Source organism: Chinchilla lanigera, unplaced genomic scaffold, assembly GCF_000276665.1.
Source record: "Chinchilla lanigera isolate Chin_1 unplaced genomic scaffold, ChiLan1.0 scaffold00004, whole genome shotgun sequence".
Taxonomy (NCBI): Eukaryota; Metazoa; Chordata; class Mammalia; order Rodentia; family Chinchillidae; genus Chinchilla; species Chinchilla lanigera.
Genome location: NW_004955405.1, coordinates 31839299 through 31854528, shown reverse-complemented (window position 1 = coordinate 31854528; position 15230 = coordinate 31839299). Strand labels below are relative to the sequence as shown.

At 42.0% G+C, this 15230-nt stretch overlaps 1 protein-coding gene across 4 annotated transcripts in view; it reads right to left on the bottom strand.

Annotated features, from left to right (window-relative positions):
* Vezt (vezatin, adherens junctions transmembrane protein) overlaps positions 1-15230 on the bottom strand; it is a gene marked incomplete in the record, with an annotated part of 67643 nt that overhangs the window by 15060 nt on the left and 37353 nt on the right. For 3 of the 4 annotated variants that reach the window (XM_013518452.1, XM_013518455.1, XM_013518466.1), the window contains 4 exon segments: positions 5759-5906; positions 10148-10297; positions 13084-13359; positions 14642-14817. In XM_013518452.1, the coding sequence (XP_013373906.1) occupies positions 5759-5906; positions 10148-10297; positions 13084-13359; positions 14642-14817 (750 nt within the window). 4 annotated transcript variants of the gene reach the window in all.

The window sequence follows — 15230 nt, the reverse complement described above, 5'->3', positions numbered from 1 at the left end:
AATTTGCTAAGTCCCCCCTATTATTATGTTATCCTTCTTTTACTCTTTAAAATAAAAAAAAAAAAAAAGAGTAGGCCGGGTCAGGAGCCCCGTTTTCAGCAGTGGAGGCCTGTTGAGGAAAGGACCGAAGCACACAGGGGGCCACCCCACCACCACCCCGCATGGAGAAGTGGCAGACAACAAGAGGACAGAACCACTCTAAAGAACTTAGAGTGCACTTATTCACCATGAAAAAGGACTAGTGTCCATCTAAGTGGATATTAGATGATTTTACCACATGAACTTTTAAAATTGTACAGTGTAAAATGAAAATAAAATGTTTTATCTGGGCATGGTGGTACACGTCTGTAATCCTAGCACTGGGGAGGCTGAGGCAGGAGGATTGGTGTAAGGTGGAGACTAGCCTGGGCTACAAAGTGAGCTCAAGGCCAGACTAAACTGGGTATCAAGACCCTGTATAGGGGCTGCAGTATCACTGGGAGCAGGGCAGCCCTTGGAGGGGCTGCTGGACCCCATCTACCCACGTACCCAGGGGGGCTTCTGAAAGTGGTGCAGATATGCTTCTGTGACTTTGAAGATGTGGCTATTAACTTCACTGTGGAAGAGTGAGCATTGCTAAATCCATCCCAGAAGAAGCTCTACAGAGACGTGATGAGGGAAACTTTTATGCAGATGGCTGCTATAGGAAGAACCTGGAATAATCAGCAGATTGAAGAATACAAAATAGCCAGACAAATCCAAGAAATAAAGAGGTAGAGAAATGCTATCAATATAATGCTTGGAATCACCATGAAGGAATATTCCTTTGGACTGCAGATACTAATGTGAACATGAAACAAACTGGTTTAGAGCCAGCTGAAAACTATACTTGTACAGAATCCTTGATTGGTCATTTATCACTAAATGGTCCCATTAGAGCTCACACTGTACTGAAGCCATGTAAGTTCTTGGGATTTGAAGAGAAGCTGCATAAATGTAATGAAGATGGAAGATTTATGGTGATTTCCAGTCCTTTCAGAAGCATGAAAGGACTACATCTGGAGAAAAACTTTATCACTATGAGTAATGTGAGAAAACCTGCTCTGGAATTTTGAAACAACTCGCCCTAGAGAAAAGAGTGTTGTACATATGAAAAGTACCAAAGCCTCCAGAAAATCCAATGATGTTCAAATCCAAGCAAGAAGTCACACTAGTGAGAAACCTTATGTGTGTAAGCAGTGTGGGAAAGCATTCAGAAGACAAAATCAGTATCAAATACATGAAGGAAGTCACACTGGGGAGAAATCCCTACGTATGCAAGCAATGTGGGCAAGCCTTCAGGAGACAGTCATTGCCAAAGACCTGGAAGAAGTCTCACTGGGGAGAAACCCTGTATATGTCAGCAATGTGGGAAAGTCTTCACTACACACAGTTATTGTCAATTACATGAAAGAATTCACCCTAGGGAGAAACCCTATGTATGTAAGCAATGTGGGAAAGCCTTCAGGAGACACAGTCATTGTCAAAGACATGAAAGAAATCACACTGGGGAGAAATCCTGTGTATGTAAGCAATATGGGAAAACATCCAGGTCACATGCTTATTGTCAAAAACATGAAAAAGCTCATAGTGGGGAGAAACCTTATGTATGTAAGCAGTGTGGGAAAGGCTTTGCTACTAAATCTGCATTTTGTAAACATAAAGTAATTCATACTGAGGGGTAACCCTATGTATATAAGTAATGTGCAGAAACATTCAGCAGACACAGTGTTGAACACATGAAGGAAGTCACACTGGGGAGAAACTCTATGTATGTATGCCTATTTCGAAAATTCCTGTGACTGTTTCTCATACAGTGGAGAAGAGTACAAATAATATGAAAAGTTTGATGTCAATTATTTTCTCATAAATTTCCAGAAAATACCCTCCCAGGTAGAGATACCTTAAAGTATAAATATACTGTATCTTCCAGTAAATCACTTGTAAATCTCGGGATTATATATCTGTAGTGTTCACTGAAAAAAATATTAATTTAACATGATTAAAAAAAAACTCTACCTAAGTCACAAAGATTTGCTCCTATATTTTCTTATAGAATTTTTTTATTTGTCTTTTTGAGACAGGGTCTTGCTATGCAGTTCAGGCTGGCCTTGAGCTCACTTTGTAGCCCAGACTGGCCTCGAACTTGCAACGACCCTCCTGCCTCAGCCTTCTGAGTGTTGGGTTTACAGATGTGCACCATCATGCCCAGCCTCTTATAGAAATTTTATAGTTTTATAAAGGTTTGTGATTCATTTGACTTAATTTTTATAAGGAGTAAAGAACTGCTAAGAGAAAAAAAACCTGACAAATAAAATAAAGCAAGTAATGAATTAAGATAATTTCAGGAGCGTCTACTTTACTATAAAGTTATTTTTTTAAAGCGAGCAAGGCCAAATTTGCGTATTACTAAAGACACACAATCTAGGAATGCTTGAATATGAACAAGCTTTCCTGTAGGTTTCAAGCACTATGTTCTGTGTCTACAATGATTTTTTATTCCTTTGTGCATTGAGAAAAGATTTCTTGAGCACCAGTGACCCGCCTGGCACTGTTCCTTGGTGTTAACAATACAGCCAAAGCTGGGGATGGTGGCCTATGCCTGCAATTCCCATGCTGAGGCAGGAGGATGGCTGAGTTCAGGGCCAGCCATACTGTCTCAAAAACCAACCAAAAAAAAAAAACAATACAGCCAACAAAACAGGAGGACAGAAAAATCCCACAGCCCCAGAGGAAATAGATAACAAGCAACAAGACAGCTTTTTTGGTGGATGGGCCACGGAGAAAAAGACTTTGAAGAAGAGAGAAGAGTGAATGTCTAAAAGGGGGTCTCTGTGAGAGGCCAGAGGTGATCCACAGGAGATGACAGAGGGAGAGCACAGGCCCTGAGGGAGCCCGAGGCTGCCAGAAACTGGAAGCGGGGAGCGGGATGAGCACAAGTTCCCTTCGGGCTCTGTGTTGAGAGGCAGGAAGTGAGGACAGAGGCAAAGAACAGTCAGGAGACTTTGGGCTTTCCAGGGGCTGTGGATGGGAGCCAGCCCTGTGGGTGGGAGGCAGGAGTTACACTCTGGATTTTGACAGTAGGAACAAGGAAACCCTTCCAGAGGGGTACTGAGAGCTTAGCAAGGATGACAGGATGCCAGTATTCTGGGACAAGGCGTCTAAGAGAAATCAAGTTGGTATAGCTTACTGCTACTTAAAAACAAACAAACAAACAAACAATTGCCAAGTGTGGTGGAGCATGCCTGTAATCCCAGCACTTGGAGGCTGAGGCAGGAGGATTGCCTTGAGTTCAAGGCCAGTCTGGGCTACATAGTGAGTTCAAGACCAGCATGAACCACATAGTGAGATCCTGCCTCAAAAAAACAAACAACCCCCTTAACCAAAAAAGGAGCAATTATCACTTAATCCTGTCACATTATCAATTCAGCCAAAACTCAGAAATACTGTATATATCTTTGGATGAAGGAACCTGCTCTGGATAAGGGGCTATCCATAAGCTATGGGGAAACAGGAAATTTTGATTTAAATTACTTCATGATGTGTGGATTCTTTTTTTTTTTTTGAGACAGGCTGGTCTTGAACTCATGACGATCCTCCTGCATCAGCCTCCTGAGTGCTGGGATTACAAGCATGTGCCATACCTGACAAGATTCATGTTTAAAATCAGAAAATATAGTACTTTATTTTTAATTTATTATTTTTGTTTTGTTTTGTTTTTACATTTTTTTTTTGGTACTAGAATCGAACTCAGGACCTTGCACTTGCCAGGCAGGCACTGTGCCACTCAGCTATATCCCTGGCTGCAGTACTTTATAATTAAAAAAAAAAACCAAAACTAGTTAAGAACTTAGAGGAGCCTGATGTAGTGATGCATGCACATAGCCCCAGCTAGTTAGGAGGCTAAACCAGGAGGACTGGTTCAGCTCATGAAACCAAGATCAGCCTAGGGAACAGAGTGAGGCCTCCTGTCTCACAAACAAAATAAAACACAAAATAAAATTTTAAAAAATCTGTTATTTCTTCCAGACAAGTAAGACTTTGTATCAGGTCAGTGTCTCCAGCTATTCTGTCTGGCTTTTGGGGACAGGATCTTGCTATACAGTCCAAGCCAGCCTTGAATTTACCATTCTCCTGTCTCAGCCTCCTGAGTGTTGGGATTACAGGTTACAGGCCAAGTGTCACCTCTCCTGGTCTGGATTGACTTCTTAAAAATCCTATTAGAATCTTACAGCACACATGGTTTTTGCAACTTGTTTTAACTCATGTTTTTCCAGGTATTTTTCTTCAACATTATTCTACTACTGACACTAGAGCAGCCCATCAAATATATTTACCGTAGGTCACTACCAGGTCCGTATTATGAAACTTGTCACCTGTGCCAATATTGTCTGTGCCATAATCCTCTGAGTGTATTCTGGGTGCCCGTGACAGGCATGGAAGGGCAAAGCAGCAGCAGTGGGGACACAGCTCCGAGGAGAAGGACCCACTGCTGACTGAGCCATCTTACACTCCCATAGAGAGAGTGAAGTCGCTCTTAATATGGGCACCTTCCTGGGTCCTTAGTAAAAATCAGCTTCTTTTCTTTCATTACTAAGATTGACCACTTTATTGCACTTACTGGTGTTTGTCTTTTTTCTTTGTGCTGTCTCCTATAAATTGTACTTTTTTGTTTATTATGGTGCTATGGAATTTTATATATGCCAGACAAGCAATCTACCATTAAGCTATACTCCCTAGCTCTGAAAATTTTAGATATCTTAGTACTCTTTAGATGGCAAGAATTCAAGCCCTTTATTTAGCATTGTTTGTTTTTATCTTTTTGAGACAGGGTTTCACTATGTAGTGTAGGCTGGGCTTGAAAGCACCTTTGTAGCCCAGGCTGGCCTCAAACTCACAGTGATCCTCCTGCCTCAGCCTCGTGAGTGCTGAGATTACGTAAGTGCACCACCACACTCGGCTTTAAAGCCCTTTATTATAATTTTTTGTTATTGTTGATTTTTTGAGACAGAATCTTGCTGTGTATCCTAGGCTGGCTTCAAACTCACAGCAATCCTCCTCCCTCAGCCTCCCAAGTGCTGGGATTATATGTGTGTGCTGGGCTAATAAAAATTGTTTGATACTCTGGTTTCTCTTCAGATCGTATCAATCTTTCGTCTTTTACTAAAATTGTTTGAGCTCATTGTAAAGTACATTGTATTTGAAATTTAATTTTTATGTAGTCAATTGTACCTTTTTATGTGGCTTTTACCATATGAAAAAAATTCTTTTTCTTAATATAAACTTGGGGAATTTTCCTTGGGAAAATGTAGATCTTAACGCTTTATCCATGTTTGTTGAAACAAATAGCTAGTCATAAAATCACTTCCTATTAAAGTAACTCAATTATCTCCAAGTTCTAATTTAAGGTATTTCATATATTAATACTTTTAATACCACAATATGAAAATCTCTATCACATCTGCATGATGCTGTTAGCTTTGAAATGCTATGTCATAGAGCTAGGTATGGTGGTACACACCTATAACCCCAGCGCCTGGGAGGTTGAAGCAGGAGGACTGCCAGGAGTTGGAGTCCAGCATAAGTTACACAGTGAGACCCTGTCTCAAACAAAACAAAGAATCACTAAGGTATTCAGGAGATGACAGTAGTCAGCAAGGACAAAGGTGAAGGAGCACATGACTAGCCCCGGGTGCAATCCCGTGCATCCTCCCAGGTAGGCACCTCCCCAGGTGGTCACCTTCAGGGCAGGCAGGCCGAAGCCATCTGTGAGGCGATGTGCTTCCTCTTCTGAGATCTGCTCTTCACTAAGTCCCAGGCCCAGATCCTTAAAAGGCACCACGCAGAGGTAGTTGGTGACATTGTCGCTCTCGGAGTTCAGGGGGTAGGTTAAGTCAGGTTAAGGCAATCAACATGACTCATCAGCACAGCAGAAACACTGCCCTCGCCTGGTCCAGAGTTACATACACTCACCTTGAGCTTGATTTGTTGGGTTTTTTTCTTTGTCTTTTTGAGACAGGGTCTCAATATGCAGTTCAGGCTGGCCTTGAGCTCACTTTGTAGCCCAGGCTGGTCTTGAACTCGCAACAATCCTCCTGCCTCAGCCTCCCAAGTGCTGGGATTACAGGCATGCGCCACCACGCCCGGCTTGAGCTTGAACTTCTACTGAAGATTTTTTTTTTTTTAATTTTAAAACATTCTTTAAAATTAAAAGAATTTTTTGGGGTGGTACCAGGAATCGAACTCAGGGCTTTGCACTTAGCAGGCAGGTGCTTATGTCACTGAAGTATATCCCCACTTTAAGCAGAAATTAATCTTAGACTAATATATTAACAAATGATTCTTGTGAATACAATTTTTTCTCTCAACAGTTAAAAATTCAACACTTCAAGAGTGCCACAATGCTAATGATTTTTTTTTTGAGATAGGGTCTTGCTATTTAGCCCAGGCTGGCCTGACATTCTTAGCGATCCTTCTGCCTCAGCCTCTCAAGCGGTGGGATTATGGGTGTGTGCCATCATGCCCAGGGTCATTGAGTAATTTTTGACATCTACCTTTTGAGGTGGCACTGCATATTTACTGTGTCACAGCTGGACCCTAAGTGGCCATTACCCCCCCCCCCCCCCCGCCTCCACCTGAACACTGCAGCGACCATGCGTGCAAGGAGCACTTGGACTCTTCCGGGGTGTGTGTCAGACCGCCGTGATGTTTCCTCTCTCCCTTGAGCACATCTGTAAGTATCAGTGAAAAATTACCTTTCCCTTTCATTACTTTGTAAAGAATTATATCCACACAGTTCTCAAGACCAGACCATCTCCACATTTCTTGTACTTGTCTCTGGTCATATGATCAGCATCTTCTGATACACCGCTAGGCTAAATTTACAAATATTTTATGGAATCTTTTGTACATTTCTGAGGTTGGTCTACAGTGTTTATTCTTTGTAATATATCACGTTTGGATACTGAGATTATAGTTTTTCATAAATAAAATGATGTGGGGGAGCTTTCTAACCTGTACTATAGGCTGAAATTTATTTTTAAATTATAAAATCAGGCCAGGGATATAGCTCAGCGGCACAAGTGCCTGCCTGGCAAGCGCAAGGTCCCGAGTTCAGTTCCCGGTAGGAAAAATAAATATATCTATATCTATATAATATATATACATCTATATAAAATCATCTGAACCTGGTGACTGAACTTTTTTTCCAATAGTTTTTGAACACACAATGCATTCACCGTATTAGAAATTCATACAGTGAAAGCTGCTTCCCAGCCTTACCCCTCAGTCACCCATTCCCCTGGCGTGTAATCTCAGCACCCAGGAGGCTGAGGCAGGAGGACTGCCAAGGGTTTGTCACCAACCTGGTACACAGTGAGTTCAAGGCCAGCCTGAACTACATAGTGAGACCCCACCTCAAAAAACAAACCGAAAGTGCCTTTTTCCCCACATACTGTGACTTCAATCGTTCTACTGTTGTGTCAAGAACCCTATCACTGCTTCATGGCTGCGCCTTTCCCACTGTCTACATCTGTCCAGGTCCTCTCTTTTTAAGTGCAGTATTTTTTCCATCACACACCCACTCTCCTCAAGTTTTAAAGTTTTTGGGTCAGTGCTGGCTAGCGGCGTTTTGATGAGAAATGAGCGCTTCCCTCCCCTGCCAAGGCGCTGCCACCGAGCTGCGTGTCCCGACCTCTCCTCAGCACTCAGCCGGCGTCGTCCACGTCTGCCCTCACCTCTAACCCCTGTGGGTCTGCTGTCCCAGGAAGGTGTATGTTTCTTGCTTATCGTTTCCAAAAACTGGTCGGTGGATTCTTTCTCATTTTAATTCCTTCAGGTTTCTGTACAGCGCAGTGATGGCAACCTTTTAGAGCCTTCAATGGTAACAAACAGATGGCAGCAGCACGAGTGCCACTGGTTCGACACCCCTCCTCGGGTCTATGACCCTCGGTTTTCCTTCTTATAGTCATCTTAGTATCTGAAAGTCCTACTGCTCACTTTGTATTGATGACCTGTCCAGGAGAAGGCGTGTCACGAGAACAAGGGTCTTGTCTACCTTCCGCACTTAAGGTCCCCACTGTTCAGGAAGGTGGGCGGCACGGGGACCCCTCCTCCCTCGCATCTGCTGTGAGTGAGTCCAGGGAGTGACCACTGCCTGGGGAGGAGGCTGGGCTCGCTCATCCAGTGACTGACGCCCCACCGTGCGCTTGCACTTGCTGTGCATTTGCCTTCCTCCTCCCTCGGCTTCGCCTGCCACTCCCATCCACCTCTGAGGGTGGAGTCCGCTCCCCGAGGGCTCCCTCAAGTCCCCACCCCACAAGCCCAAGGGCAATGTCGCGCTCCGCTGCGGGGCAGCCTGACCACCTGGACTGGCGCTGGAGGGCTGGCTTCTCTACTGCGCACGCTCAAGTCTTTTACACTTTTTTTTCATGTTCAGATGTGAACTTTAATCATAAAAATTGTTTTCTGTAAATATGTCAACCTCTCTATACACAATGTGGTTCAGCTATATACAGATATGACATACATAGATATTAATTGTGCCACAGAACAAGGTCAGGTTGAGAAACATTTATTCTCAGAATAAACCTCAGCTTTTTTCAGGCCTTTAAATTGTCACCACTGAAAGCGAACCACATTGTCTGCAGCATTATTCAGGGAGAAACTTAGGAAGTATCTTTCTGATTTCATCAGAGGTAAAAACTTGAAACAAATGTAGATTCTGTTTCTCTTATTGTTACGATTCTTAGGCTGTGGTATTACTCAAAATAAGGTTTTAGATTGAAGGTGACAGGGAAGCTATACTGACCCTAACTTGGAAAAAAACAGGAAGGTAGGTTTTCCAGGGTTACCATTTCTTCTGGGAAAGGTTTATATAAAGGTCTTTAACACTTGTGCTGGATGTTTTCACTGTCCTCTTACTGCCTAGAATACTTGACCCATAGCAGGGAAATATTCAGGGAGGTGGCAGGATGGACGGATGACTCTTGATGAAGATTAAAATGTTTTCTTTCCATTTTCATAGAGGTAGCATAGCATAGCTATACACACATGCATGCATACACACACACACACACACACACACACACACACAAAATGTTGTAAGTCATAAGTCACAGTCAATACTTTACTCATCACAAGTTGTGTGACCTCGTGCCAGGCAGATAACCTCTACTTTGTTTTCCCATAAAGTGAAGACAAGAAAATCTAGCTAGGGAGGTTTGTGTAGGACATCATCACACAACACACAGCATTCCGGAAACTGTAACACGGAGGTGATCAGTACCACAGCTCCCAACACACTCTCCATTTGCCTGTAATGTAATGCATGTCTGAATTGTTACTAAAACGAAGATCATGTCAACTGCAATTCTTTGGCCAATTGAACCAATAACCTAACTTAGTAAATTCAAGTACAGACTTCCTGTCGTGCAGTCTTTAGTGCTTCCTGAGTGGCAGACACGGTGATCACGCTGCATCCACGAACTCATCTGACCCCAACAACACAATGAAGAAGACTATTATTATCACCATTTTAAAGGTAAAAAGAATAAGCGCAGAGAGGTTAAGCAACTTGCTTAAGGTCACCTAGGCAGTAACTGATAGAGCCAAAATGCGTACTTAAGAGTCTACATTTTGAAAGGGGAAGGAATTTCCTGCTGTCCTTACCATGTCATGACGCAAATTTGCCAAGTGGTCTTTTTTTCAAAAAGGTCAGACCCAGCCAGGTGTGGTGGCGTGAGCAGGCCCAGCACGTGGGAAGCTGAGCAAGAGGATCACCTTGAGTTCAAGGCCAGCCTGTACTACAGTGAGACCCTGTCTCCAAAAAAATAAAATAAAATAAAAATTAGGACGTCCCTTCTTCCTCTGGTCCAAAGATTAAAGTCCCGCTCTTTTCATTTTATGCTTGGACCATTTTTTTCCACCAGTAAAAATGAGTTGCAGCAGCAGAGATTTTCTTCCTGTCTGTTCTTGTCATGCCCTGTGGAATACATTTTCACCTTTAGAAAGGAAATCAGCTTTAAATAGGCAATTTTGCTATATAGTTCACTTTACAGGGTGCCAGTCTAATGTCTCTGCCCAGGACTTCAGAAGCCCTGCTTTTTCTCACACAGACAGAAAAGGATATTTTTTCAGCATGTATAGGGTGGCCAACCTCGATGCTTGGAAGTTGGCGCTCACAGTCCTGTAGACAGCTTTCCGAAGGCCAACGAGCTGCGGACTGGAATGCTGGCTGGCCTTATTAAACGAGCAAGCAGCACTGACCCTGTCAAGCAAACTTGAAAAGTAAAATGTGATACAACTGTACAGGTGTCCTACAATTGTTGTTTCCTAAACCCACAGTTCTATTAAACTTAGAACAAACATTTCTTTCTCATAATTTTCATTAGAAAATGAGTATAAGTATCCCAACTCAAGTGTCATAAATAGCCATTTCCCTCATATCTACGTAGCCACCAGAAAAATAGCAAGCAAAAATTCAAACTCTCAGAGAAAACATTTCCTCCAATACAGAGAAAGAATGAATTTTAGCTGAGATACAACAAAATAGTACAAATATTTACATACGAATTTGCTTTTGTTTGTTCCATAAAGGTACCCTGCCTGCTAAAATACACTCAAGTGGAATTACTTTACAATCAGTTTTCAAAACCTATATTCACTGGATATATGAAGGGCATCACTATCAACATATTCATAATCTTCTCATACATTTATATATGTCCACTAACCATATAATTGGCCACTGTACAGAATAATCCAGTACTTTATAAAAATACATTCTGTACATTCATAAAAGTAGGGCAAAATTACTTACCCACCTGCTGCCACTGGCACTTACCTACTCAAAATGAAGTAGGGGGCGCAGAAAGATAACAGGACCAGTGGCCAACAGGGGAATGCAAGTAGAAAGGCAAAGGGAGGGTTACTGCGTGACAGGAAAGCTACTCTCAAAGCTGTTCAAGAGGCACTTTCTTTAAGATTAACCGGAAGTATCCATTTGCGACAAGATGTGACATGTGTTGTTTTGTAACTGAAAGTATGCAGGATTAAACATTCAGTTATTGGATGATACTTTTTTCATTTAACCAGTAACTTCCAGTAGCAGAACAACATCAGCATGTACAAATGAACTGCACTATAACTCACACTCAAACTTGTGAGAAAGACCTAACTCAAGACTTAACACCAAACCAAATTAAAATCAGTGGATAGTAACTATCACGCATATTTTTAAATTAAGAGGATGTAGGCAAAGACAAAAACAGCACTCATGACTTCAATGTATGTCACTATTGTTTATGTTCTAGTAAATCAGTTTCACAAACAGAAAGTATTTCTAAAACTTATGGTTCAAGTTCTATTATTCCTCCTCATTGTTCCAATCCATTGTCCAGTGGGATGGAGACAAATGAAGCAAGATTTCCTCCAATATTTCTTCTGCCTCTGCCATCTGAATGGGTAGAAAAGCATAATCTGGAGGTAGATTGTGTGTAAGTGGCCCACTTTACCTTGTAATGCCAACTCTACAGATGTGGGAGAAGCTGGAAGGTGACAAACGGCACAGACCCCTCACATGTGCCTAAGTACTAGGCGGGTACACAGCCACTCAGCTAGCTACGGAGGCCACGAAGACAATGCTGTGCAGTTTAAGAATGGAAGGGAGACAGTGCCTAAAATAAATCTGGTTTTTAAAGTTTAAAGAACCATTTAAAATTTGCTATCGTTTACCAAGTAGGGGTCTTAACCTAATGGAGAGACACTAGTAAGAGATTCTGAGGATGGTCACTTTGAGTTGAGCAGAATGAGGTATAAAGTCCCGCTGTCTGGGGATGATTTAAGTAGGACTGTTGTGAGAATACAACCGAGTGACTCTCCATTCTCTGTCCCACAGTTTCCCCAATGCAGTTTTTATGTCCAGACTGTTTACGTGCTATTCTAGAGCACAGCAGAGCCAAGGATGCACACTGGCAGAGGGTTTTCTCCCCCACTTTTCCTGATCTTCCACATACAACTAATTAAAAGCAGTGATTCTTCTTCACTATATATGTACGTCCTCCTACCTATAGATTGCAATGGTTAGATAAGTTATGTAAGTTATTGAATAGTCTGGTCCAACTACCATTTGTGAGCATTTAGCTTTGTACCAGAAACAGGCTTTACAAGTCCAAGGAATGGATGTGGGTATTTACCCTAGCATTCATGATTGTAGACTTCAGTTGTAGCCAACAGTGACTAGAATTGAAGAAGGAACATAGTTGGTGCTCAATAAGTGACTTTCCTTTAAAAAAAAAGGGGGGGGGGAGTAGCTAATAGAGCCTGCAGCTCACTTAAAGTTGTACTGCTGAATATTTAGTTTCCTAAGGGAATAAAAAATAACACTATCTGCATAATATTCTGAAAGTACCAGTACCATAGTACCTGCTAATGTTCACCTATAGAGTATTATAATATTATTATTATTATTATTATTATTTTGCTTTTTGAGACAGTGTCTCCCTATGCAGTTCAGGCTGGACTTGAAGTCACTATGTAGCCCAGGCTGGCATTTAACTTGTGGTGATCCTCCTGTCTCAGCCTCCCGAGCGCTGGGATTATAGGCATGTGCCACTACACCCGGCTCTACAGAGTTATTAACACATGTTGAGAAGTCCAAAAGTGTACTCATGTCAGACACATCTGTCACTTACACTACAGAAAGAGGGTATTTGGTAGGCGATAAAGGGGACAGACACTTTCTCAGTTCCTCATGCACACTGGCCTCAGGGTTATGTGCGCACCCTATTATCGCATGCAATCACATGGTAATAGGCCCAAACACTCATGATCCTCAAGATACTTCGTTTCTCAAAGTAGAGAAGCAAAATGGTATTCCATATTAAATCTAGCATGGAATGTCTTTATCCCTTCAATGAACAGTTCACTGACTACAATGAGTTATAAAGGGTAATCTACCTTTTTCCTGTAAATACAACACAAAAATGAAAACAGGCAGTAAATAGTCTCCTTAAACTATATAGTAGAAAAGAATCATTTTAAAAATAAAGTGAAAATTGAACTCACAGTGTAAATCCTCTGGAAATCACTTCAGTTTCTTGAATGAGACGTAAAGCTTTTCTCACAAGGTTGGTAAACGCACGACTGTTTGTGGCCATGTCTTCCAAACGGACATGATATTTTTTTAGGGTCATTTGTAGTCTGGCTGTCCTCAAAAATCTCAAAGCTCGTGTGACCAAATAAATACACAGACTCACTCCCCACACCAGCCAGGAAGAGACAATCCACCACGTGGGAAGCATAATGAGCAAACTAATGAAGGCAAACAGCACTGAGACATCCCTAGAGAACCAAGAAAATGGTGTCCATCAGACAAGCAAGATGGTACTTTAATCCTAAAAGCAATCGTAAATTGAGGTCTACAGAATAGATAAGATGCTAGACCTACCGCGAAGCATGACCTTAAAAAAAAAAGAAAATGACTTGTTTCGCTAAGTTTCTAGGCTAGCCTTAAATCTGTAATCCCCCTACCTCAGCCTCCTGTGTGCCACCATGCCTGGCAAACTCTTATATTCTTTAAGGACAAAGTGCTGAAAAATTTCCTCGTAAGGATGTTTGGGTGACTAAAGAACTGGAAGACACTGAGCTCGGGCGTCGGCTACCACAGGAGGGAGGTCAGTGTGCTGGGAACGTGATGGGCAGTGGCTGTAAATGCTTCTGTGCTGAAGCAGCGGCACAGCGACTCTCGTGCTCCTGGACTCGCTCTCCTCTCTCCAGCAAGCGTAGCAAACCACAGAAACGAGCACCAACAGCTCTTGCTACAACCTCTTCTCACGATCCACTCTTTTTCTTTTTTGTAAACAAACTATGGCCCAGGACTTCTGCATTAGACCCAAGTGCTTCAAGTGGCTAAAAGTTTCAGGATAATTTTTGTTTCATCTGTTGGTTTTCTTTTTTTGAAATAGGGTCTCACTATGTTGCCCAAGCTGGCCCCTAACTCCTGGGCTCCTCTGAACTTCCTGTCTCACCCTCCCAAATAAATTTTAGGATAGTTTAAACTATCAAATTATGTTGCCTATCTTCTCAGTCAAACAGCAACAATTCACTGTTTATCTCTATGTCCCACCCCATCCTTAGAGTCTCTATGATGCGACTGACATAACCTGTTGTTTATAAAGAAACATCAACAACAGGTTGTATAGATGTACAGATAAGAGAGATTTCTTTCGGCACATTTATACATTTTTGTTGGGTTGGTAAGAACAGAACTAATTTTACTGAATTGGAAGCATGTAATAATCAAATTGGATTTTTTTTCTCCAAGCTTCACTGTAGAGCATTTACTTTAGATAAGCAGTTTTTGGGGCTGGGGATTTAGCTCAGCAGCACAGCGCCTGCCTGGCAAGAGCAAGGTCGTGAGTTCAATTCCCGGTACCAGGAAAAAAAAAAAAATTAAAAAAAAAAAAGATAAGCAGTTTTTGCCACTGACGTAGCCAGACATTCATTATGATGCTAAGTGTATGAATGTTTATAATGCCCATACAATGGGGAGCACGGGCACGGATTTCCTCCATGAATACCCTGTATGTAAGCAGTTGAAGAGTAGATGCTTTCTGGACAGTACCAAATATTAGGGGTTGCCAAGGAGCAGAGCGTTGGAAGGTGTCCATGTTCCTGCTGGTGAGCTTGCCCTGCAGACAGGATACTGGGATCAAGCAGCTCGATTAGCTCCACATCCTCTTGTACCAGAACTTCCTGTTGCAGGATGGTATGTAGTGAGTCGAGTCGAAATCCAGTATCCTTGCCATTAAAATACAGGAAGACAGGTATTAATGCATACACAAAATTTTATTAAATGCTCCCCATCAAGCTTCCAATATATAAGGCAGTTTAGGGGTGTGTGCTTTCAGTCCGGACTCTAAGAAAAAATACCAGTCCAATCTATTTTTAATATGTTAGATGGGGCTTATTTTCACTATAAATGTGAAATAATAAAGATCATGCTAGACATTATTAAGTTACCAGATGTGAAATATAAAGTTTTAGTAATGAGATATAAAGTAATTACAGGTTAATAAACCTATCCACTTAAATCTACTTAATTAAATAGCTGGTATACAGGGGCTGGGGATTTAGCTCAGCGGCAAAAGCGCCTGCCTGGCAAGCACAAGGTCGTGAGTTCGGTTCCCGGTACCAGAGAAAAACCAAAAAAA